The sequence below is a fragment of the Mchenga conophoros genome, linkage group LG18 (assembly GCF_057382185.1).
Source record: "Mchenga conophoros isolate Kocher_MC1m ecotype Shallow Benthic linkage group LG18, M_conophoros_male_GT1.1, whole genome shotgun sequence".
Taxonomy (NCBI): Eukaryota; Metazoa; Chordata; class Actinopteri; order Cichliformes; family Cichlidae; genus Mchenga; species Mchenga conophoros.
The window spans coordinates 33,945,579-33,971,342 of NC_140543.1; the positions used below are offsets into that span (position 1 = coordinate 33,945,579).

Here is a 25,764-nt window from a genome sequence, read left to right on the forward strand (position 1 = left end):
ACCTCGCTCCTCCATATTTACCTGATCTTCTCCATACATACTCACCCCATCGTACACTCCGCTCTTCTTCAGCTTCCCTCTTGTCTGTTCCACCTGCTCGCCTGACTACCACGGGACTCAGAGCCTTTAGTAGCTCCGCCCCGAGACTTTGGATGCACTTCCACCAGATCTCTGGACCACAAACTCTCTCACCACTTTTAAATCACGTCTCAAAACCCATCTATTCAGAATTGCATACAGCTGATCTGTCTGTATTAGTCCATTTTTACCTGCCTCAGCTTTTATACTTTTATGCTTGTGTGGTTTTGTTTTGTTTGTTTGTTTGTTTGTTTGTTTTTTACTTTATGTCTAAATTTTATTTTGCCATGTTTATTAGATTTTATTGCTGCTATTGTTCTTGTTTTATCGTAAGGTGACCTTGAGGGTATTAAAGGCGCCTATAAATAAAATGTATTATTATTATTATTGTAAAATAAATATTCATATACAGTGTATTTTATCTGATTTTCTTTCCAGCCCTACCATTTTGGAGTAAAGCTTTTAGCATTTTAAAGGCTAGCATGCTACCACCACTTAGTGCTACAAGCCCTCATAAAACTTCCTAAATCAGCTAACATTTCTGATTTTCTGATCTGACCATCAGTTTAGGAATCATCATTCATCTGTTTGTCGTTCTAAATATGTCAGTAAGAAGCTCCGTAAGTTCAACAATACTTGGTTCATTTATAATTTTGCTGATTTTTGTTTTTTTGAGGTGGAAAATGAAAAAAACGATATTAAAAACCGACTAACTGGATTGCAGTCTTGTGGCTCCATGTTTTTAGTGATGCATCCGTCACATGCAGGCTACTGACATATGTCAAGTATATACTTTTTGTGTCCATGTCTTAAAATCATCCACAACCACACTTTAATCCTTTATCGTCTTTGTCCCAACAGGAAGGCTGGCCTCATCCTCTCGCAGCTTGATGAGCTCTCCCCATGGTGTAAGGGTCTCCTTCAAGAGCCAAAGATCGGTCTTCGCAGGATGTCCCTCAAGTTCCTGTCCTGTCGTTACACAGACACCAAAGTCTTTGGGCTTAACTGGTCAGACATGGGCCAGGATGTACAAAAGGCATGTGATGAGCAGACGCTCACTGTCATGTATAACGACTACGGCGAGCCCAGGGAGCTCTGAAGGTTTCAGATTTGATTTAGACGACAACAGTTTACTATTGCAAATTGCAGTATTTGTATTTGTTGTCTCAAATGCTCCACATTATTTGAAAAAGCCATTAACTTTTTTAACTTAAATGGCTCCTGAACTAAACATATTTCATGTATTACGGTATCCAGTGGTCTCTAAAGTCAGCTCTAAAAATCAGCTAAGAAAAAGGTCCTAAATGAATCCACGTCTCTTTGCTGTCCTTTGTTAGACCTGAAAGACTTTAAGTTAGTGAACATAATGCAGTCGTTGATGCTTTCACCAGAAGCATCTTTCTTCTTGAAGTTGATCAGTTCTCACTGGTCATTCTTCACTGCATATAAGACTATGTTGTAATAAGTATTTTCTTTACTATACATTGTGATCTTATGGCCTGAAGCATCATTTTAGGTGAAGCGAATAATTTAGCATCAACACAAGCTTTATATTCAAATCAAGGCCGGTGTGTTTAACTTAGTGGGCATCAAAATCCACACAACTCCAGCTCTCAAATCCAACTAACCCCACAGTTATCCAGATTGAATCATTTGAGTGTAGGATGTCAGGCGATGGTGTAAATGATACTTACTTGTGTTTTGTTTGATCATGGCTCATAGATATGGAATTATGAAAGACGATTTGTTTTTTGATCATTTCAAATCTGTGAAACAGAAGGAAAGTGATTTTTTTCTCTTTAAAGCATTAATTTGATCCACAGAGTCACCTAGAAAGAAAAAAAGTGGTTTCATTCTGATTGGACATTTTCAGATTTAAACAGCTGCTTTGTGCCTACTTAAATCCAAAAGTACCCAAATCTTTAAATGTTTTGGGAAAACACAGGAAAGTTGTCCGCCAACCATCGGTAGCTACAGGAAGCCTAGATGCAATTACTTGATTCTTGGACCTGATTTGTGATCTGGAGTCAACTTCATATGAAGTTTACATATAAAGTTGGCTTAAAAGAGTCTGTCCAGTTCACTGTAGCCTCACCTTCACTGGCACATTCCAGCAACGGTTATAAATGAATATTTTTCTGCTTCAGTTTTTAGTGGTTTTCATCCAAATGTATTATGAATGAATGCAGCACCTGCAGCAGGTGAACAGTTGTGCTAGACATCAAGTATCTGATGACGTGAATAGTTCTGGTATTGGCTGCTTAGCCGCGTGTAGTTCCTTATTCATCGGGGGCATTCTGCTTTTAGCTGCTACTCCTCCATGTATGTATTTTGGATGAAGTCAGCTTCACAGTATGTAGTTACAGACCTTTTGTCTGTTTTCTCATCTTTCCAACATGCCGAAGAGTTCAAGACATGCAATATACTTCAGGATGTGTCGTACATGATACTGGGAAAAGGCAGTACCTTATAAAGTTCTGTTTCTATAACAAAGGAAAGATTGCATGTAGGCAAATAGAGATTTACTAGAAAAGCAAAACTTAGAAAGGTTAATTGTGTAGATAATAGTCGGAATTATTTTAGTAGTATAGACATTCAAGAGAAAGCCCTGTACATAACATTCAAAGTTTTAGTGATATAACCTGCTCAATGTAGTGTTATTTGCATTTAAGCTGTAGTACAGAAGCATCAAAAACACATGATTTAAAATCTGTACAAATCCAATAAAAACTGTCAAAACTATCCTTCTTCATTGTTTTCAAGTTTGAATGTGATTTAATCCAGTGAATACTTTCAAAATGATCATTCTGTACTTAAGCTGTAGTTTAACAGCAGTTTAATCATCTTAATTTTACGTGCGCTAATCTGGTGTGTTTCTTGCCAGCTTATTCTTATTTTATTTGAATTGACTCATGTTATTATAATATGGTATTTTGGTTTGTATTGTATTAACTGCTGCTAGTAAGTTATAAATTAATAGTTTATTAAACTTTAGCAAATAGTTCTTTTACTGTTAACGGGCAAAACGAATACTTAAATACTTATTCTGTGCTGATTTTGTGCTTCTGGTGACTTTCCATATTTGTAGCTAATCACCTAATTGTGAGGGTGAATGAATAGCGTCTAGTTACAAGTTACAAATGCCAACTCTCACATTAATGTTTTATTATTACTCACTACTTTAATGATAACCCAGACGGCTAATATTAGTCATTGATAAAAGTTAACCAGCTAACATTAACAGGTGGTCCAGATTGAACATTTATGATAATTCATTAATAATTTAATGTTTCAAAACAACAGTTTTATTGACGAAATCTTTAAAAGCAACGCTGTATGAAGTTCTGTCCTAACTGCTCTGTTAGTATCAGTACTGCTGTGAATGACTTCATCTGATAGTCATTTTTAGTATCAGCCAACATCATTTTTTTTTTTAGAATTTTGTTATCAAAAGGTACCATTAAGTGTCAGTTCTAGTGAAATATCTAATAACTTACTAATGTTGTAACAGATCATATATATTAGATTTAACACAGATCAGATATAATAAGATGACACACGTTGTGTCAGAATGCACTCTAGTTTTGATTTGATATCATGACATTGTCTGTTAACAGGAAAAAGCTACTAGCTACAGTTTTATCCTCTATTAATTTGCCATTTATTAATTACAGTTATTTTTAGGTGTTACTGTTACTTTAACTGTAGTGGCCAAGTCAAAGGTTGATGTCAAAGAAAAAAGATATAAACGAGCAGGTGATTTTTAACAGTTCTCGTATGTGAATACTAAAATGAGCGCTTGTAGATTTTTGTATAGGCAGCAAATTATTTCAGAAATGCTTCACGTTAGAGCACAGTACGGTGTTTGACTTCTGTATATAAATGTACACCAATTGGTATTTTACATTTACATGTGCTTTACTAGATCCAATGATGTACTGTAATATCTGCTGTGTATCTCAGTCTCTGCACATTAACACACTGATGCCTGTTGTAAAACGACGAGCATACGGTTCTTAATCTTCTGTGATCTGTAGATGATACCTGGAATTCAGCTGAACTTTTGCGCTGAGCTAAACTGAAAACGAAATAACCAACAAAATAAAAAAAAGATATGGGGACCCATTTGAGCATTTCAGAAACATGAAACAACCATCTACTATCTGCATGCTATATTGTATGTGGCATCATAAAGTCGACTTTTTCACTTTGATCTTTGCTACTTCTGAGAACAATAAAAGAATATACTACAAAAAGTGGCTGTGTAGATATTTTTCAGAGCTTACTAAAGAGATTTTGCATGTGCACACTGATTGAAATTCATATAATTACTTGCAAGTTGTTCTCAGCAAGTGCTCACAAACTATTATATAAACTGTTGGAGCTACTTAACTATTCAGAGTTTTTGGAGCCACATTTGGACAAGAGGGTGAAATGGCAATTTATCAGCTAAAGCTAGCAAGCTAGGCTATCTAGCAGCATTACCGCACTGTACATGTGCATTGCAGAGAGAACTAGCTAATTATCAACAGACTAATAAAATCCTGGAATTCCACTCACCAAACCGAAAACATGCCTCTTACACAGGCAGAACCATACAACAAGAAATATAAATGCTACAATAGCATAAACACAATGAAGGTGTCCAGTTGAATACTTGGATTAGTGAAAGTGAAGCTGCCTGTGTTGTTTGTCAATCAATTAGGATGAGTTATAAAAAAATCTCTTTATGCTGTTACGAAGTATGAAATTATCCATAGAGCCCAACACTGCTGTTGAACCAGGCTGTAAATATGCTTCCCAGTGGTGTAAAGTTGGGTGGGGAGCCAACCTTAAGTAGTAGAACTGTAGATTTAAATTTTCATGTACTATGTTATGTTTGTTAGCTTAGCTGAATAGCACTAAAGGTTTCTATTTGTGGTCAGAGCATCTCATCAATACAACATGTAATTGACAGAATACAAGTCCACAGTTGTAAGGGTCAATATAAAGTTGCTATTTATTTCATAGAATATAAAGTACAGTTTTGTAAAATATGACAAACAAACATGATTATACTTACTATAGATCCAATATAGTACTGGGGTAGTTTATTATTTCTAGATAATGGACACCAAAAGCTGTCTGACGTAAACACATGCAAGCAGATGTCTGTGCTGAGTGGATGATGTGACCAGGTTTCCCAAAGAAGTCTCCCTCTTTTTGCTTTTCAGTATTCATCTTCATGTGCCAATATGTTTCAGTGAGCCCTTGAGCCAGTAATATTTGATGCTGCTGATGTTGTATTTATATAAGTAAACATTCTCTTTTGGGGTTCTTCTTTTTTTGGGAAGCCCTATGCACACATTGTAACCTACTGATACACGTTTGTAGTAGAAATATTACTGACCTGTGTGGCTAATAGGTGATCTAATACATGTGTTAGGTGATCCAAATATATTAGTCTATATATGTTAGTCTTTACATACATGTATCCACTTAAATTCCTAACGACTACAAGGATCCGAAGCCCGTTCAGGTACAATGACAGCATTTGGGCGGATTCCATGAGGAAACAGGAGACTTTGCCTCGGCATTTTTTAAATACAGTCACTGTAATTGTGTTTTTCCCTCGGTAGCTCTTCCTGTGAGGACTGTGCCTGTACTGGACAGTTTCAGGCACATCCAGTTGTTTTAGTTGTTCACTTCCCCGAGACTAATCATTTCCAGAACAGTACTCGAGTCCATTTACAAAAGTGATTTGATCCAATTATCATGGTTTGAATTTCAGAGGGGACGATAAACTGTTCAGCCAGGCTCTAATGTTGAAAACAGAATTATCTTCACAAATCCAATAGTGAAGATAACCTTTAACTTCTTAACAGGGAGAGAAAACATATTCATGTGTGTAGGTTGTTTTGCTGGACTGGACACAGGAATTCGAGTTTCAAACCACCATGACTCATATTTAATGCAGCTTTAACAGTAAAATGTCCTTTTATTGTACAACGTCCAACTTCAATCACAATCGCTGCGTTATAAAATCTTAAAAATGGGATATTCTGTGTTTGTTGTGGTGGATATTCTGTGGTTTGACTCCATTTAACTAAAGTTCAACTTATATCATCCCTCCATCTTATTGTGTCCCTCCTCCCTCCAAGTGCTTGGCTTTGCTCTTGTTCTCTTCTGCATCCGGATCCCGGCAAGTGCATTCATCCTGAGTGCAGTCAGCTCCAAATTGAATGACCTGTCAGTAAATAAACACAGCATTCAGTGCGTGGCTTCCCAAAACTGCTATATATATCTTTCAGTCTGTGGCTGAAACACACGACATGTGACTTCTCAGTTTGTGTTGTGCGCATTCCAGTTCTTAAAAGATGACTAAATCAAGAAAGCAAACATCCGGTGAGTTTGGTTTTCTCATCAAAGCCCGGTCCTTGCTTAGCTTTAATTCAATCTAAACCTATTCCACTGTAAGTGAAACAAAAAGCATAGAAACGAATTCTGAAAAAGCAGTGGGATAGGAAGAACTGTTACATCAGAACTTTGAGTGAAAGCAGAGTTATTGAGAAGGCCTCTCGGTAGGGTTGTTACATTTCAACTGTAGCAAAGAGCACAACTGTGAATGGCAAAAACAGACAATAAAGTATAAATTAGCTTGAACTGACCTAGCAGCATTGTGTTTGTGCTGAAAGCTAAGCACCCCTTAGTACTTGCTGCATTTCTTCACAGTTTCGAAGAGCGCTCCAACAGCCCCCCTGAGGCCGATAAAGCGCATGTCAAATGGTTCAACGTGGCCTTTGAACGGCAAGAAAAACCTTGAGGGTCGGGGGGGATGGGAAAGGAGGGCAGAACGCACCGCCATGGAGGTGAACGGATGAACACATGTTAAGAATCAACAACGAGAGGCTGCCAGCTCTTGTCTAGGAAGCGAGCCATCACCACAGGTTGCAAAATAAACTCTGGTGCCCCGTGAAGCAGTCTGTTGCAAGAAATGTAAACATTCGCTCTCAGAGAGGAGTGAGAGGAAGACGGAGCGAAAGAAGGCAGGGGGGAGAAAAGTGTAGAAGACAGAGGGAGAAAATGAGCAAAGGTAAGAAGGAGAGTTGTAGGTAGCAGTTTGTCAGCCTTCACTGCTGACTGCACCTATTTCTGGACCCTGACGGCAGGGTGATACTTTCGCTGAGGGCTCTCAAAGCGCTGCACAAGAGCAAGCTTCACTTCAAATGCCAGCACTCGCATTTAAGCCGGGCTGGCACGACCATTAAATGTTTCCCTAACAGCTTCATCTTGACAGAAAGAAAGCCTAACAAGCTCTGGATGGAGAGAACGAGCCTGTTGTTGTTTTTTACTTCATCCACACAAACAAAAGCCAAGTCTGTGTTTGAGAGATGCCTCCTGCTGTTTGCCGAAACCTATTCGCGAACAAAACCCGCGTGACGAAAACGTTTCGTGTAGCAGCCCCACAGCCCTTTCTGGTTTGGCCACTTGTTGGACAAAAACAGACACTCCTGTTAAATTAACGGAAGCGTGAGTGTTTCGACAGATGATGTGGCAGCTCACATCGTAACTTTTCCCTTTTGCCCAATCATTCAGTCTTACCTGATTCAAATCTCGAGTATTCCAGCTCCTTGAAAAGGAGTCAGCTGGCCCCACTAGGGCTGCGCGTTATGACCAAAATCTCATGTCCCGATATTAAGACATCTATCGTCCCGATAACGATATAAATCACAAAAATGTAACATTTTCTGTAAATGCTGTGAATCTCGAGCAGCTCGACCTGAAGTGTTTCCAGCTGCGCGTCATGTAGCTGGAGTCGAGTGTTGTAACCGATGCATGAAACGATACATTTTTAGACATAAGTTGTAACGGACGCCGTTTTCTTTGTGAGTATTTATTACACGGCGTGCTGCGGGGAAAAGCCTGTTCTAACGTTTGAGTCTAAGGTTTATTTTTTAGCACCTGGCGGCTCGTTTTACTTCTCATTCGTAAACATTCTGCATCTTTCACGTGATTCAGTTTATTTTGAAAAGTCTCAACAGGATCTTGAGCTTTATTGTGAAAGGTTTATGTGGAACAAGCGGACACGCCGTGGTTTTACCGTCGTTGTTGCTAACGACAACGCATAAAAACAAAGGCTTGTCCGTCCTTAGTGTGGTTATATACTATATAAGATATAGTATAAGAGAAGTATAAGATAAATATAAGAGAAAGAGAGAACTTTAGGAAATGAATATAGCCACTACAGTGACCATCAGAACGATGAAACAATATTGCCGTAAACAGTTTATTTTGCGACACCACGAAATAAACGATAGTGTAAAATGAAACGATAGACGTTTTTATATCCGATAGATATCGTTATATCGAACAGCCCTAGGCCCCACGGGATAAAACCAAACAACATCACATATGACTATTGACTCAAAGTATATCAAGTATTTCAGATATGCACAGTGGCCACAGCTGCAGAACAATCTAAACATTATCAACATTATCTGTTTATGTTGAATGATTAATAATACTGAAATGTCATGAACGTCCAGGCTTTTTGTGTGTGGCGGCAGTGAAAATAAGCAATGTGGGTCACGCTATGTTAAAAACCTGTAATTGCCTACACCTGCATACATCGAGCCCCATAGAAACAGAGAGTTCTGGAAAAAGGCTGAGCCTTCATTACCCCCCCTCTTGCTCCATCACCCTGCTGGAGCCGCGGCAGTCAGGATGCACACTCTCATGGCTGTTTAGTTCACTTCCTTGAAACGACCCCCGCTTGCTGAGTTGCTGTTTTACAGTGGCCGAGGAAACCGCAGACCGTCAGACACCTCGCTGCTCCCACACTTATACCCTCCACCTCTCCCTTTCCCTGTAAAAGAGCAGTTAGTGGCAGTCTGGCAGCTCATTTATTATGACGGCAGCTGCAGACTCGCTGAACTCCTCCATTTAAGAAGGAGCTGCCAGTGAGTCATGGCGTGCTGCGGACATAAAGGAGACAGCGGAGGTTCAGCCAACTGTAGGCCATATGAATTAACAGGCAGGGCCCCCTCAAAGAGTCTCAGGAATATGTGGCTTTACAGTAGCCAAACAGAGTATATTTGACGGTGGTGGGAGAGCTGGGGAGTAAGTGACTTCCTAAATGTCAACAGGGGAGAGAAGTTCTCATGAAAGCACAGAAAAATAAGGGGAAAAAGATGTGTTTATGTGGCCTGGTTTCCACCACAGGCTGACCTGGGCTAACTCATTATTATTCATACCATTCCTCTTAGCCACTTAATATATACAGCAATCATTTAGCGCAATTAGTGTAACGCGATACGTTTGCATCTCGTAACGAGCATGAGGGAGCTGTCACCAGGGCAAGTATGTTAGGATGAATAAACAAAGACGGCCAGCGTGTTCCTCAAATAGAGGGACGTGCAGGGGATCCTTTGCAAGCCCAACAGAAAATTCCATTTTAAAATGCCATCTATGTTACACGCCTGCATCACACATTAAAATTGAAACCAGAGACGTTTACATTCAGAGCTTATTTTGGAACACAGCTTAAATAATACGGTGAAATTTGCGCTTCATGCCCAAGTCTGTGCCGACGTCCATCGCTTCATGTCGAAGGTGTGAAAACAGCGTAGCAGCGTGATGAAAACCTGCTTATTTACAATTTGACTGGAAAAGCTTGTGCCGCTAGTCTCCTCCGTTGTTTAAAATACAGATGAGGGAGACTAAATAGGCGCAGTCGTTAACAGGAGCAAGGGGAAAGTAGCAGGGATCTGTGCTTGTTTGCTTAGCAGAAGTCTCCTGCACAGTGCTCGTGCCAAAAGACACAGATTTCTACTACTGCAAACAGGAAGAATCTGCCTTCAGCTTCTAAGCTCCATCTTCATTGAAAATGAGGAAGCCAAATAACACTTTTTTTTACAGTAGATTGAAGGTTCTGTTTATTAAAAATGACCCAACAAATAATAATAATAATGATAACAATAATAAATAGCATAAACAAATTAAACCTGATTGTATCAAAGCAACTGAAATTGATGTGTGTCTCCTTGTGTGGCTCTGGAAAAGTGTGTTTGTGTACCTTCCTGGTGGAGAGTGTAGATGGGCAGCAGTCTCCTCCATCATACTGGCAGTAGGCCCTGTTGTTTATGGTGTCACACCAGCCGTCCCCTCCAAAAGGCTAGACACAAGTTACAAACAAGAAACACTGTTATGGTTGGAGAAATAATCCTTCCCCAAATATGAATTTTACCTTGCACAACATGAAACACCGGGAATGCCAAAAAAAATGACTCAGCATCTTCCCAGAAAACAGAATTTTACTTAGTGGCACACACTGCCACACAATTAAGTTGTTTGGGACATATTTCCATGAAACAAAATATCAAGGAATCAAAATAAACACTTGTGCTGAATAATCAGAGGCCAATTCAACTTGTATATTCAGGCATACCAGGAAATCCATCTTGTGGTCACTGGCAGCTCTGGCAAAGCTCACGAAACCGGGTAACTAATGAAAGAGGATGATTGCTGTCTACTGACCGAGATAGGTCTGGGTGTTCAGCTCAGTGGACAAGTGGGCATGTGACTGTACCAGCAAAGCACTTCCCAAGGTAGGTTAAATAAACCACAGTCACACAAAACATAAAGAAATCTCAATCACAGTTAAAGATGGCTTCTTACGTCAAAGATGATTACATCTGTGGTTACTGAATACAACAGCTAAAGTTCTGTTGATTTAACAGATGCATGACTTCTTGGCTTTGCTGCTATGGAATATGCCATGTGCAAACATTATTAGCTAGCTTAGGTAGGTGACTTTTAGCTGGGCCTTGAGTAAGCAGTCAGCTGGACGCAGGTTAGAATGGTCTGCCTGCATATCTGAATAACAGAAAATCAAAATTAGACTGAACATAGTGTTGGTGGTGGCGTCCAACAATTAAGGTTCAGGCGTGCCATGAGACTTTGTTACAACCATATATATAATGATGAATTGCTCTTTTACCGTCTCAATACTTTGTAGGCACTCAATTCCACTAAAAATAACCCAGAGTTTCTGTCAAACAGAACCTCAGTCCATTCTAACAGTTGGGAATGGTGGGAATTATGAGAGCGTATACAACAAAGTCTCTGATTAACAGCAAGGATATGTCTGTGAAGGTTCTCAGTCATCCAGGTCATCGTAGTCTAAAGAGCTTGGAAAGAAAAACGTCTGGATATCTTTAGGTTGCTTGAAGATGTTTCACCTCTCATCCGAGAAGCTTCTTCAGTTCTGAGGTCAAATGGTGGGGAGTCCCAGATTTAAGTCCTAGGGAGTGTCCCTCAAAAGGGTCATGAACCCCCTGTTGATCCTCTGCCTAATCACACGAGTCAAGATGCGAAAACGGACGTAGGTCACAATCGGCCAAGGTTTCGGGTAAACCCGCTGTAAAACCTAGCCCCACCCTATCATGTGATTTCCTTGGCTGAGTTTGTCTTTCTACCTCCTCTTTGACTCCCACCACCCTCTGGAACACAAACTTGGAGTAATCAAGACCTTACAACACCGGGTAGAAAATGTTCCCTCTAAGCCTGAATGAAGGGAAAAAGAGGGAACACACACATGCAAAGGAGGCTCTTAAAACATGTGGATATCCTAATTGGGCTTTCATCAAGTCAGCAAAGATGCACAGAAAAGAAGACCAGACACCAGCGAGGGAGGATAAGAAGGACAGACGCAACAACATTGTCATCTCCTATGTAGCCGGTGTATCAGAGAAACTCAGGAGAGTTTTCTCCAAGCATGACATCCCAGTGTATTTCAGACCCAGCAACACACTCAGACAGAAACTGGTTCACCCGAAAGACCAAACGCCAAAACACAAACTTAACAATGTGGTGTTTGCTGTACAGTGTAGCGAGGAATGCTCAGACCTCTACATTGGAGAGACCAAACAGCCACTTCACAAGCGCATGGCACAACATAGAAGAGCCACCTCCACAGGACAAGACTCAGCAGTCCATCTGCATCTTAAGGATAAAGGACACTCTTTCGAGGATGTTCACATTTTGGACAGAGAGGACAGATGGTTTGAAAGAGGAGAGAAAGAAGCATCTATGTCCCTGACACCGTAACACCCACTCACACCCTGGGCCATCTGACCTCAGGAAATCACATGATAGGGTGGGGCTAGGTTTCACAGCGGGTTCACCCAAAAACCTGGGCTAATTGTGACCTACACCCGTTTTCACACATTGACTTTTGGGGGACACTCCCCCAGGACTTAAATGTAGGATTCTCCACCATGTGACCTTAGAACTGAAGAAGCTTCTCAGATGAGAGGTGAAACGTCTTCAAGCATCTTAAAGAAGTCCAGATGCTTTTCTTTCCAAGCTCTTTAGAACAGCAAGGATACAATAACACATAAACCAAACCACTAACTAGAAGTACAACCCACTGGCTCAAGAAATGGGAGCTGTAGAGAGTACAGCAAAGCAACCTTTTCTAAAAGCATAACCTGGACAGGGGGCGGAGCTGAAGATGCTAAAAAGAGATCTGAACCAAAGGGAACAAGAAAATTGGATTTTGCGAAAGCATATGGAAAGGGTATGGATGCATGTTAGAGGGCACTGTAAAGCAAAAGAAATCTCACACGGCATAATCAAATGCTGCAATGCTACAAGCTGGTTGGTAAATGTCTTTGCCTCTTACAATACAATAAAACAAACTAATGAGATGTCACAGGCTGTTTCACACAGACGGGAAAACGGTTGTGTTGAAATTTTGTCTCACTCCTAGGAGTGTTTACAGTGCACAATAACTGTAAAACCACTATAGTAAGGCATGCTAAGCTGTGAGTTTGTCAGAGATTTTATAAAGTGACAAAAAAAGCGGTGCCCTCTGTGATCTTCTGTCACCTCTTTGTCCTGTGAAAATTATTGAATAGCATATTAATATTGTATTAAAGCAGTCTGCCCTTGATCTACCACTCTGGCTTCAACGTTTATCCGATGCCTGAAAAGCCTTCCTTTTAAAGTTGCAGACTTCAAAAATAAGTTTGTTCTTCAGGCAGAACGCAATAACATCATTTGGGCGTTAGCCTGGCCTTCCCAAATATGAGTGCAGTCATCTTCAGTTATCTCCAGGCTCCCATTTCTGTTTTCCATGGATGGTGACTTCAAGCCCTTGTTGTTAGATGTGGTTTCTGTTTCATTAGAGTGCAACCTTTTGCATATCTTTGTAGAAACCCTGGTGCTACCTTGGTCCATTGGCATAATTTCTCAAGATGACCATTTTTGCATTGATTACTACAAATAAACTCTTATATAAACTCACCTTGCATTAATTGTTATTTTGCTAAACAGCAAACCTTGCACTGGCAAGTCGTAGCAATTAAATAATTGTAACTATATGGAAGGGAAAGCTTTAAGTGATTTTGATGCGGTCCTAAAGTTACACTACAGTAAATAGGGATATATACCAACATGATAAACACAGTAATATAGCCTTAGAGTACATAAGGTGTGAATGCGGCAGAGATGAGTAAAGTGTTATATCCAGTTTACAGTCCTGCTGAATCACGGTGATGAAGTAAAAATGATGACTACAAAGATTCTTCAAAGCAATTTAGCAATCTAGGTTTGGTTTGACATTGTTGACCTAGGATAAATAAAGTAGATGGACATAATTTGATGACTGATATGCTTTAAGTTACTTAGAATACCTTTAGTGTAAACAGTTTTTTGCAATGCCTTGGCCAGTGTGGGAGTCCTGCTGGAGAAACTTTGGAGTGGCACGCAATTTTCTGGAATGAAAGTTACACAGAATCTTAAACGCGATGATGAAAGTCTTTTTAATGTTTTCCACTGAACCTTAAGGGCTTGAAGGGCCTGACGTGCCAACAATATGAAAATAAGTGCTGAGTGCCAAAGATAGTTTTGGTTTCCTCTGATGAGCTGATGGAGATATTTCAAAGACTAACAGTAGACTTTTACCTAACCTGCGCAGGGGGAGAGAGCAGCTGCTGAGAAGATTTCTGGATATTTCTCTTCACTTCAAAGAACTCCCTACTTGACAAATCCCCTTGCCTTTTCTGACTAAATGGCCACGGACAAAAATAAATCTATTTAATTGTTCTGTCTCTAAGTAAATACTTTACCAGTAATTGCACCAGATGTTTCACTACAATCACAGCTTGTATGTAAATCTCTGAATAACCTTCATGACAAAAAGTTGCTTAGCCTAATGGCAAGTTTAATTTGAAATTTCCAGCTCTGACCTTTATTCTGGATTTTGTCAGCGTTCCCATGCTTCTTGTCCTTCCTTGCTGAAAACTGTTTAAATAAGCAGACCCCACACTTTGCCCAGATGAGGTTAATTTGGAGGCCAGGGCTCATGCTGAGGTTAATTAGTATTTACATTCCCTTCCAGGCAGAAAATATCTTGTGATCACAAGAAACACACAGACCCAGGAATAATATTAAAACAGCAAGAACTGGCTATCCACTTCAGTCCCGTACGGGTAATTAAAAGGTCAGCTGGTTTGTGTATTATCTTTAACTCCACTCCAATCAGTGTAAAAGAAACAGGCATAAAAAGCAGAAGCAGCCAATCCCAAACCTCACTTACACGAATATTCTGAGTAGTCATCCACACCTGACAAGCTCTTCACCCAAGTTTATATAACACAGGTATGAATTCTAGAAAACCCTCTGCTGTCAAGCAGCAGTATATTATATGATTGTTTTTTTTAAATTTCCTACCAGGAATTTATATCATTCTTTACATGGCCTGACCCCAGTCACTGCACATCCTTCTGAAAACTGTTTCCCCCTTTCTCTTCTCCATATGACTCACTAACAGAGAAGAAAAGATTTCTTCTGCCAGGTAGGACAGTTCAGGGAGTTTTACTCTTTGTTTGATGCTTCTTTGGTCTTTGTTTTAAAGGTATGTATATTTGGGAGGTGGCTGTTTTTCTGATGTTAAGATTGTAAAATTCTTTTATACAGCTTTGCTTTAAAAAAAGAGCGTAAAAGCAAAGTTATTGATTTATTGGTCAATCTATGTCCCTACACTCACCTATGGTCACAAGCTCTGGGTAGTGGCCAAAGAATGAAATTAGCTTCGTGAGCTGTCTTTTAGAGACAGGATGAGGAGCTTGGTCATTTTGGATGCTGCTGCTCCTCCACATTGACAGGAACCAGTTCAAACATCTGATTAGATTGCCTTCTAGACATCGCCTAGGGGACGTATTTCGGGCATGTCCTAACGGGAGGAGAACCCAGGGCAGACTCAGGAGTCACGGGCGAGATTATACTATTAGCTGGCCTGGGAAGGACTCGGTGCCCAGCTGGATCAGGGAAGTCTGAGTTTCTCCGCTTAGACTCCTGCCCCCATGACCCAAACCTGAGTAAGTGGCAGACAATGGATGGATGGATAATTCTATGTAGTGCAACAGGTATTTGATATGTTCATTTAAAAAAAGTATTTTGAGCAGAACGTAGATTATTCTGAAAGATAAGTTTACATGCAGTCCATTTATAATCACATCATTACCACATGTTTAGCTATTACCTGGCAACTGTAAAGAAGCCTGTATATTCCACTGTCACACTTATAGTATAGCTTGCATCTTGCACAGATCATAACACTCATTCACAGGAGGTCTGTCTGTTTATGCAGAACTATTGTTAAATGACAAAAACACAGATATACCTAATCCATGTTTTGCTTAATCATTTAATCCTTCATTAGCTGTACCTTACTACTGATTTTAAAGATACTGTACAGCATTTTATGATGAGATGAAGGGGAGCACTGTGACCATCTACCAAATGTTTTCAGCAGATGGATTCTATCCTCCGTGCCTAAATGCCTTATATGAAGTCATGCATAAGTCAATGCATTTCTCTGGCTGCACACTCTTACTACAGTCTTTGTTCTTATGATCTCGGTGAAGACATGTCTTTTTCTGTGATGTAATCCTTTTATGGGACTGAAAGGTAGATAAAACATTACATATAACAGTTTTGGTATGGTAGTTGCACGGGATGTCTATGTTGGTTTTAAGAAAGAGTGGAAACAGAGGCAAGGTGCAAAGAGGGTGCAATGGCATCTGGATGAGAGCATAGAGCATATGCAGCACATGTGGTCTGGTATAATTTACAGTGTTGTCATGGAGGAGTGGGCTATAAGCAACTGTTTTGCCTAGCAACATTCACGGGAAGGTGGAAGGGGAAAATGAAGTGCTGGCAGGTGGGAAGAATATTTTAATACCATGAGACATCAACAGTTTATGTGTTCCATCAGTAGTTCCAGCCTTTTCTGAACCAAGAAGGCGAATGCCAAATAAAAACTCTCTGGTTTTATGAATTTAGGTGATTTACTGTCATTGCTACAGTATTTGTGAACTGAAATGCATGCTAAATTGCACATTAAACCACTTTTCAATTAGAATACAAACTACAGGTCACAAGTCTTTCTATAGTTATGCTACAGTGGCCTTAGACACATGGCATCACCTAATCAACTGTGTTGATTATGTCAGAACAAATAAACTACTACTAAATACTAACCAGTTTGAAAGGTACACTGTTCCAAAAAATAGTAATGTCAAAGTATCTTACTGTATATTTTACAGTTTTGTACTGTCTTTCTAGAATATCATGAAATTTACATAAGTAGACGGTGATTTTACATGTCAAAGGTAAAATAACATAACATCACTGTAAATATAGTAAAACACAATTTACTTGTTTTTTAAATATATTTTTTTGTACACATGCATATTTAGATTGTAAAAATACATTCAGAAATGTATCATCATTTCACAAATATTTGTCTGTTATGTGAGAGAATGATTAAAATGTAATACTATGGAAAAATATATAAAATGATCGAAAATTAATGAGAATAATCAATAATTAAAGGAGTATTTGAATTATAATTGTGCTGAAAATGTCATGTCATCTAGGTCTGATTCAATAATTCAGAGGTAACAAGTGAAAATATAATTAATAGGAATAAAAACTAAAAAAAAACATATAAAACATTGCACGGCCACGCTGTGCTAATTATATATTTTAAAAAATAAATGTAGAGGTAGGAATTGCAATTAATATAAATCTCAAAGTATTCACAACATTCCTGAACAGAAATAGGCCTCTGCACCTGGGGTTAGGGTGTGGCCATGAAAACAATGTGACATGCCATTGGATGTTGGGACACATGACGCTAAGCATCGGCCAATGAATGTGAACTAACAACCACAAGGTCGCGGGTATGGCTGCACTGTAGGAAAACATCCTAATATAAAAGTATTTTACTGCATTTTACAGTTTTGTTCTTCTAGAATATCATTAAAGTTACGTAAATAGACTGATTTCACATTTCAAATGTAAATTAACGTTAAATCACTGTAATGTAATAAAACATAATTTTCACGATTATTAAATGTATCTGTCTGTACATATGCATATTTAGATTGTTAAAATACATTCAGAAATGTATCATCATTTCACAAATATCTGTCCGTTATTTGAAAGATTGAACTGTTGAATTCAAATGTAATGCTATGGAAAAATGCCTTTTCCAAGCGCTTTTAGACATTAAATTAGGAACATTTTAACGTGATCAAACAATGAAATTACCTATAAACAAGGTCAATGAATGTGGCAATATGAATCATAGTACGTAAATGTACAGAAATATACAGTTAACAGTTGGTTTAAATAATAATGGATTGCATGCCCTGGGACAGACTGACAGAGGCGAGGCTGCCATATGACCCTCTGGTCATCACCAGTAGGCGGAGAGTCTTGACCACGGACACAATACCGAGAGTGTCCGAGCCGGGGTTCGAACCGGCGACCTTCTGATCACAAGGCGAACTGCCAACTCTTGAGCCACGATCGCCCTAAATTGCAATGATAATAATACTTATGTGATGTAACACAAGCTTATAGGAATCACTGTAAATGTTTTATTACATTTACAGTGATTTTACCTTAATTTACATTTGAAATGTAAAATCAGTCTATTTATGTAAATTTAATGATATTTTAGAAGAACAGTACAAAACTGTAAAATACACAGTAAAATACTTTTATATTACAGTTTTTTTTACAGTGTAGCTTAAATGAACTACCACATGTAAATTTTACTTTTTGTTGACTTGGACATTTACAGATCCAGAAAAGTTCCGGTTTTATTGATTTGTCACATTAATGTCAAAGCAGTCGCATTAGTAGCAGCCTCTTGAAATTAAAGACAAAATAGATGCAACAAGTAAAAGAAAATGCTCCGTAATTAACATATTAAAAACCAAATGAAAAAACGGGAATAATCAAAAGGAAGAAGAATGTTACTTTAGGGAATATTTAAAATGGTTTCTGAGTGGTGTAGTTTGGAGACGTGTAAATCTCTGTATTTTTACCGAGGGCATAACATCATGGGGACTATATTTGTGTTGCTGATTCCGTTTCAGTTTGACACGATTACAATCCTTGTTATTAATCTCTGTCTCTCGTTCACAGCATGTCTTTATCCTGTCTTCCTTCTCTCACCCCAACCAGTCGCAGCAGATGGCCCCGCCCCTCCCTGAGCCTGGTTCTGCCGGAGGTTTCTTCCTGTTAAAAGGGAGTTTTTCCTTCCCACTGTCGCCAAAGTGCTTGCTCATAGGGGGTCATATGAATGTTGGGTTTTTCTCTGTATGTTTTATTGTAGGGTCTACCTTACAATATAAAGCGCCCTGAGGCAACTGTTGTTGTGATTTGGCGCTGTATAAATGAAACTGAATTGAATTTAATTGAACTATTTGTGCACGATGCTTAGCCTTTTTATTGTATTGAATTCCTAGCCACCAGCATATGACAAAGCCCGCTAAATAATGTACAGTGAAATATTAAAGGTACCCAATTAAAGAATTCTAACTAATGTTTTGCAAATATACGTAGATTTACTGGAAAATTGTCTTTGTTTTAAAATCTTTGTTGTAGACTGCTTTTAAACTAAGCTTTGAGTCTGCCTAAATAATGACTCTAAATCTAGCATAAGCCAGTGATTAATTTATTTTCCTTTTTCAGATAATCCATTAGGCTTGGCAGGCAATCCACCATTTGGCAATGCCAGGACCCCTTGGAAAAATAAGCTTCTTTGGCCAGATTTGAAAGGGATTCTTGTAAAGTGTGAGAACATCAGTTTCTGCCTGTGATTTGTCATCATGAAAATGAAGCACATCACACACTGGCTCTAGTATCTTGAGTAGTGATGACAACAGGGATACGGCATGTTTTGCTTCATGTTTTGTATTACTGGAAAGCTCCGTCTGAGACAGTAAATTTAATGTGGTTATGCCCAAAAATGTGCAGTTGTTTTTAGGATTTATTAGCCCATATCTCAGCACTAACAGAGTGCTGAGATATGGGCAAAACCAAATGAGATCCTTCTGATATTTACACTTTCGTAGCATGTGAAAGCACATTTGAGACGCACTATGTTCAGATAGAATTTCACTGATACTTTACCAAAGACAAGTGTGTGTAATAGAATTACGCACAGTAGATTGGAGGAAAAAGAAAAGAGTTACTTCAAATGTCCAAGTTTAATTCAGAACTGCCTGGCTGCTTCTAAGCTTACCTCACAGGACTGGATGCAATGAATGTGTTGAGGGTCAGGGTACCACTTCATCATTCCTGTGCAGACTATGCTCTGGGAAACAAAGCACACAACAACATTAGTGAAGCAATGCAGCCACAGGAAATGGATCGCTGCAGTCTTTGGCATAGAAAATAATACTACACTTAGACACAAAAACATTTTTATAGCAATTTTTTTGAGTTTCAGTTGACCTCCAAAGGAAGGGTGTCACTGAGTGTCTGATACACATTTTGAATATGAAAACCACTTTGTTGTCTGTTGAGAAGTGCGACTTCTATGACTGAATTTGATGGATCTTGTGGAATGACTATGTAACGGTGATTTTTTGAGACTACTACTATTCAGCGGCATTCCATCAGGGCAAGCAGGGCAGGCAATACTTGACTAGTAAAGCCCTAAATTGGACATCAATTTAACCGGACCCAAGTTAGAGTGTCTCTCTGCTTTTACCTCAAATACAACACTGTCACAATGCTACTGGCATCTTTGCACCATCCTTTACATTACTGCTATCTTGTAGCTGTAGGTGGTTACTGTCTCTTAAGCACACTTAACTCTGCTTCTCTGTGACTCTATTGAAATTTATAGCATAACTGGTTTATTTAATATCAGTATCCATGCCCCGTTAACAATGCCTCATAAACTACAAGACCTTTTTTCTTGTTGTTTGTGGATGTGCATTTTAGATAAGCCTATGTAATATCATGGAAAGCGAAGGGGTGACTAGCATGCTAGACAAACTGCTGCTGGCTCTGCTTTCACTGTTCTGAGATCAGTTACTCTTCACATTGTCGGGAGTAAAAGTAAGCATCAGCAAGTAAAAAAGCACCATGTGATTAATAATTTTATCAGTTTTCTCTTACTAACCACCGAAGCCAATGTGTAATGTAGAGAAGCACATTAGCAAAGAAAGCCTTCATGATGGAGATCAGTGCCTGTCGTGCTCAGTTTAATAAAACTATCAAATTGAACTTGTGCAGAACCTCACCAGCACTGTCACGTTGATCCCATGGTTGACCAGCTGTTTCACTAATACACCACCTTTATTTTTCATTGATATTGTATTGGGCTTGGTAACATGACTGTTGTGTTATCAGCGTTATTATGTTGAGAACTGTCTCTCAGGTAAGACTCTTACACTGGAGCATAGAGCTTTACAGCATGTTCTGACATGAAGTCAGTCATCGTCTCTGCTTCCCTTTTCGTAAAAATGACCGCATGTCACTGCAACGATTAGATTATTATTGGATGCCGTCTAAAAAGTTGGGGTTAGATGAGAATTAATCCGTTTTAGAGTGACCAGTAGTTGGCTAAAGCATGATGAAAGGAATCCTACTCGTTAATATTATTTTAGTGTCTTGTGTGCAAAATTGTGCATTTGACCTATGGATGACTTAAAGAAAGCACAAGAAAACAGCACAGTGTGTAAAACCTGGCCCCTGTGTGCTTACAATGAAATTCCATTCCTAATATTGTAGTCAGATTACAGTTACTGTCTTCGCAGGAAGTCAATTTTCCTCGCTTGCCTTGAACCGTATAAAAATGAATAAAACTACATCTTGCATTCATTCTGACTGGAAGCCATAGATATCCTATTGTTTTCACAGACATGTGCAGTACATTATGAATATTTGTTGTCTTTTTGAAGTATTTGTCATGCGAGAAAAATCATGTTTTTTTACAACTTAAGGAAATGCAAAAGTCAATATTTTGCGGTTAATTTTGGGTGAGGCTGTGGTCTTCTGCCATTTTTTGACCCAAAGAATTTACAAGGTGGTTAGTAGACAGCAGACTGACTAACTAACAAATATGGACAGAGAAAGTGGATCCTCCCCTGTGACTTTCTGTGCACCCTGACCCAGTAACGGAGACCTGATTCCGAAGTACTTGAGATAACACAATCCCTCAAAATCACAAGGCAGTGTCAGAGATATGGCGTAAGAAACCAGACCTCAATCCAACTATTTGACCTTGGCAAGGGCGGAAAAACTGGCTGGTGGGCTGACTGACCACCCAAAAGTAAGACGAAACTGGAGCACTGTTTGCAACAGCATTAACGTAGAAGCGACTCCTAAGATTGAGTAACATGACCCGCCTTTGAAGCAAAACAACCCTGTAACTCAGACCCATGAGCTGACATTCCAAGTTGTTTTTTTTCATGGCGACTTGTATACACTGTGTATACACTATGAGAAATGTGTGTAATTCCTAAAAGGCTTGACGTCAACTGGAACCTTTACTCTCACTATCTGCCTGCGATTTCCAGTAATCCAACAAGTCCTGAATGATAACGGACACAGTCGCATACACATGTAGTGAATTTTGCTGGGTGATTAGCTGATGCAGCTGGGAATAAAAATGTTTTCTAAAAAACTCCTAAAGATACTATCTTGCCAGTGATTCAATCAGATACCTGATATGAAACACATTAGCTCATTCTATGATGAATTTGGAAAATGTCAGCTGCAGTTTGACAGAGATTAATTTTTAGACACTCTCAGTTACTTACAGACCACTTGAAATGGTTTCTGTTGAAAATTAAACTGATATTTCTGTGTTTTCTTTACTAACTAAACACACTGCAACATATTACTTTTGAGCACATGTTATGGTCTCAATTTAGGACTTTAAATGAACACTTAAAGCCACCAAAAAGATCTCAAATCTAAAATTTCATGACTGAGGAGTTGAAACCTGAATGTAGAAAAAAAAAAGGGTAATTCCTCTTCAACTATTACTATTTAAAAATGCAAAAATGTGTACAAATGTATTGCTTATGATAGCTGCATAGCTTTTTAGCTACTGTTACTCTGTGTGGGGCCTCGTTGTAGCTGTGTGGGTTCTCTCTGGGTAATAGTTTCCACCCAAAATCCAAAGGCATTCATGTTGCTAGGTTAGGTTTACACCTAACCTAGCAACCCAAATATCACTCAGTGTTTGCTCTGGACTGACGATCTCCAGCGTGTACCACATTTGTTGTAAAATGACAGCTTGGATACTCACGCTGAACTGGACAAGTGGTTAAAAGAATGGTTGGATGAATAAACTCATATATATCGGCTTATAAATCACAGAACATGTATTTCTTTTTAATACTTTTAAGATTAGGCTTAAAACTTTCCTTTTGGCTAAAGTTGGGCTGGATCAGGTGACGCTGAATCCTCCCTTAGTTATGCTGGTGTAGGCTGCTGTAGGATTCCCATGATGCATTGAGTGTTTCTTCTTCAGTCACCTTTCTCACTCACTATGTGTTAACAGACCTCTCTGCACTAAATCATACTTGTTATTAACCTCTGTCTCTCTTCCACAGCATGTCTTTATCCTGTCTTCCTCTCTCACCCCAACCCCCACTCGTGGCAGATGGCCCCGCCCCTCCCTGAGCCTGGTTCTGCCGGAGGTTTCTTCCTGTTAAAAGGGAGTTTTTCCTTCCCACTGTTGCCAAAGTGCTTGCTCATAGGGGGTCATGTGATTGTTGGGTTTTTCTCTGTATGTATTACTGTAAGGTCTACCTTACAATATAAAGCACCTTGAGGCGACTACTGTTGTGATTTGGCGCTGTGTAAATAAAACAGAATTGAACTGAATAGTTGTTTAAGAATATCATTTTCTCAACACACCCATCAGTCTCCTCCACTGATGGGTATGTTTTGCCCAGAGGTACTATTCAAATATTTCCTCTGAGTTATCAATTCTGTCACTAGTTAGCTAACATAAACGAATATAAGTCTATTAGCCGTAACTAACCAACCACACGATGTCATTTTCCTTACTGACAAAAGATGGTGTTAAACATGTTTTAAAAATGTTCAACTTTCAGCACTAACTTCTTAAATCGATAATATCAGTTATATCAGTTAGTTTTTGAGAGCAGGGCTCAATGGTGTATATCAGCCTTTATGTGTTTAGCATCTTGGGGCCCGTTCTTCCTACCTCGCTAAGTAAGTTAGCTGGATTTGATTGTTGACGATTTCGCGTGATCTTGGATCGTTCGGTTCTCCGAAGCTCCTCCGGGACTTGCTGTCATAGCAACAGATCCGTAAGCGTAAACCTGCTCGGGAGCAGGTTTACTTTATGTAAACAGGATTAGATCGCGGCCACTCAGGTATGTCCGCTTCATGTATACGAAAGCAACAGCGATATTTTACCACTGTTTTACCATAAATAAATAACATCAATGTAACTAAAGATAATGCAGCACTTGATCCTTTTATTGATTTCACACAGATACATACAGGTCATATCCTAAAAAAAGGGAAATGTACTATTAATCATTCTATTTCATGTATTTGATTATTTCAGATGTAATTCATATTTTAGAGTAGTAATACGTATACGCGAGCAGCCCATTGCGGAAGGTGCAAGATTGATAAGGAGAGTTCTCAGAATTCAGCGTATATTGCGGGATAGACAGGATCCTTTAGCTCAGCGCGACAGTGTGCTCATAGAGAGATATCGATTTTCCCGTGAGGGTATTATTCACTTAACCAACTTGTTGACGAGGGGGTGCAGGACCACCACCTGTCTTTTTTTGCTCTGCCCTTTTCTTGGTTGCTGTTATAAACAAACAAACAGATTATTTCAGGGTCTCTTTTCAAGAGACTAAAAGCAATATAAGTGATAAATATTACCATTCTGTAGAATATTCTTATATTTCACTTTTACTTGTTCCCATGTTCTAGTGGGTCCTGTTGTGACTCTAATGTGAAAGGGGATATAATATAACATATTATAATATAATATAATGTAATATAATATAATAAATTTACCCTACCGCCTACTGGTGTTGGCCAGAGGGGCCGATGGCGCGATATGGCAGCCTGGCTTCTGTCAGTCTGCCCCAGGGCAGCTGTGGCTACAACTGTAGCTGCCTCCACCAGTGTGTGAATGTGAGAGTGAATGAATAGTGGTATTGTAAAGCGCTTTGGGTGCCTTGAAAAGCACTATATCAATCCACTCCATTATTATTGTTATTATTAAATTACTTACGAGTTTAATTTGTCAGCAACTTTCTGCCAGCCCTCTCTCCTTGCTTTTGCAGCCTTTGCAGTGTTCCCTTGCATTTTAATTAAACTCTGAAACTCCTGAAATCCCTCAATCAAGAGTTCTTGCTCTGCTGCCGAAAAATACCGAGCGCGCTCCTTCGACATTTTCGCCGACCAATCAAAGGGTTGCCGATCAATGTTTCTACTATCGATGCGTAGCCCCTGTTGGGCCACCCAGTGATCTCACATTACTTCATCCAGCTGTACTAATCGTCAACAACAGGTGTGTTCGGAGAACCGGAATGGCGAGCTCAAAGTTAGCGCGATGATTTGATCTTGGATGTAGTAAGCGAGGTACTAAGAACGGACCCCAGGCGTTCTTTGATTTCATGTTTTCTTTTGTTTTTTTGTTTTTGTATGTGCATTAACACTTACTTACATAAAAGTTCAAAATAAAGATTTGATTGATTGATTGATGATAATAGGGAAGACTATTGTCAAAAAAGCCGATCAAAAATTTGGGTTGCAAGAGTGTGATTTCAAGTACTTAGGTAGCAAAAGACTCTCTGAGGAATCAGAGATATAATATTATCTCTGGACAAGTGAGAAAGAGAAGACATGCGACTTCTGATGCAAAATGTATGGCAGCAAGTGCTCAGCATTTTATTTTCCTTGGCTTCAAACCGTGAACAATCTTAGTTTTTGTGCTTATCATTAAAGGTGAATCAGTCTGGAGCAGTAGCTCAGTTTACTTCATGCTTTTGTTAAGTGCACCAGATGTTTGGACACATTATTCATCCTGATGGGTGTTTTTGTGTAAAAATCTCTGCACTGTTTGTCAACGTATCAGCTTTCACGCTGCTCTGGACTAGTCGCTTGGCAGCAAGTGAGCAAAACAACAGCAGTTTTGTAACACCTACCGTGCGCTTCCAAATGGTAGCAAAAACCACAATGTCTTTCTCAGTTGTGGTTATTTTTTACCAATCACAACATGTTATTTTTCACCACATCCAAGCTCATCACTTATCATAAAAACCTAACAGCTGCACCCAGTTATGCAAGTTGCGATCACAGTTCAACATTAATCAATGAACC

At 39.2% G+C, this 25,764-nt stretch overlaps 2 protein-coding genes across 10 annotated transcripts in view; one reads left to right on the plus strand and one right to left on the minus strand.

Moving 5' to 3' along the window:
* Positions 1-4,334, plus strand: part of astn1 (astrotactin 1) — a 480,480-nt gene extending 476,146 nt beyond the window's left edge. For all 9 annotated transcript variants that reach the window (XM_085253594.1, XM_085253595.1, XM_085253598.1 and 6 more), the window contains one exon: positions 940-4,334. In XM_085253594.1, the coding sequence (XP_085109720.1) occupies positions 940-1,177 (238 nt within the window). In that variant the 3' untranslated portion in view covers positions 1,178-4,334. The remainder of the gene's footprint in view (positions 1-939) is intronic.
* Positions 4,335-5,050: 716 nt separating this feature from the next.
* The window catches only part of pappa2 (pappalysin 2), an 87,198-nt gene continuing 66,484 nt past the window's right edge, over positions 5,051-25,764 (minus strand). Inside the window, exons 25-27 of the mRNA XM_085253771.1 lie at positions 19,667-19,738; positions 10,133-10,231; positions 5,051-6,304 (exon numbers count right to left, since the gene is read on the minus strand). Coding sequence (XP_085109897.1) covers positions 6,194-6,304; positions 10,133-10,231; positions 19,667-19,738 — 282 coding nt within the window. The 3' untranslated portion in view covers positions 5,051-6,193. The remainder of the gene's footprint in view (positions 6,305-10,132; positions 10,232-19,666; positions 19,739-25,764) is intronic.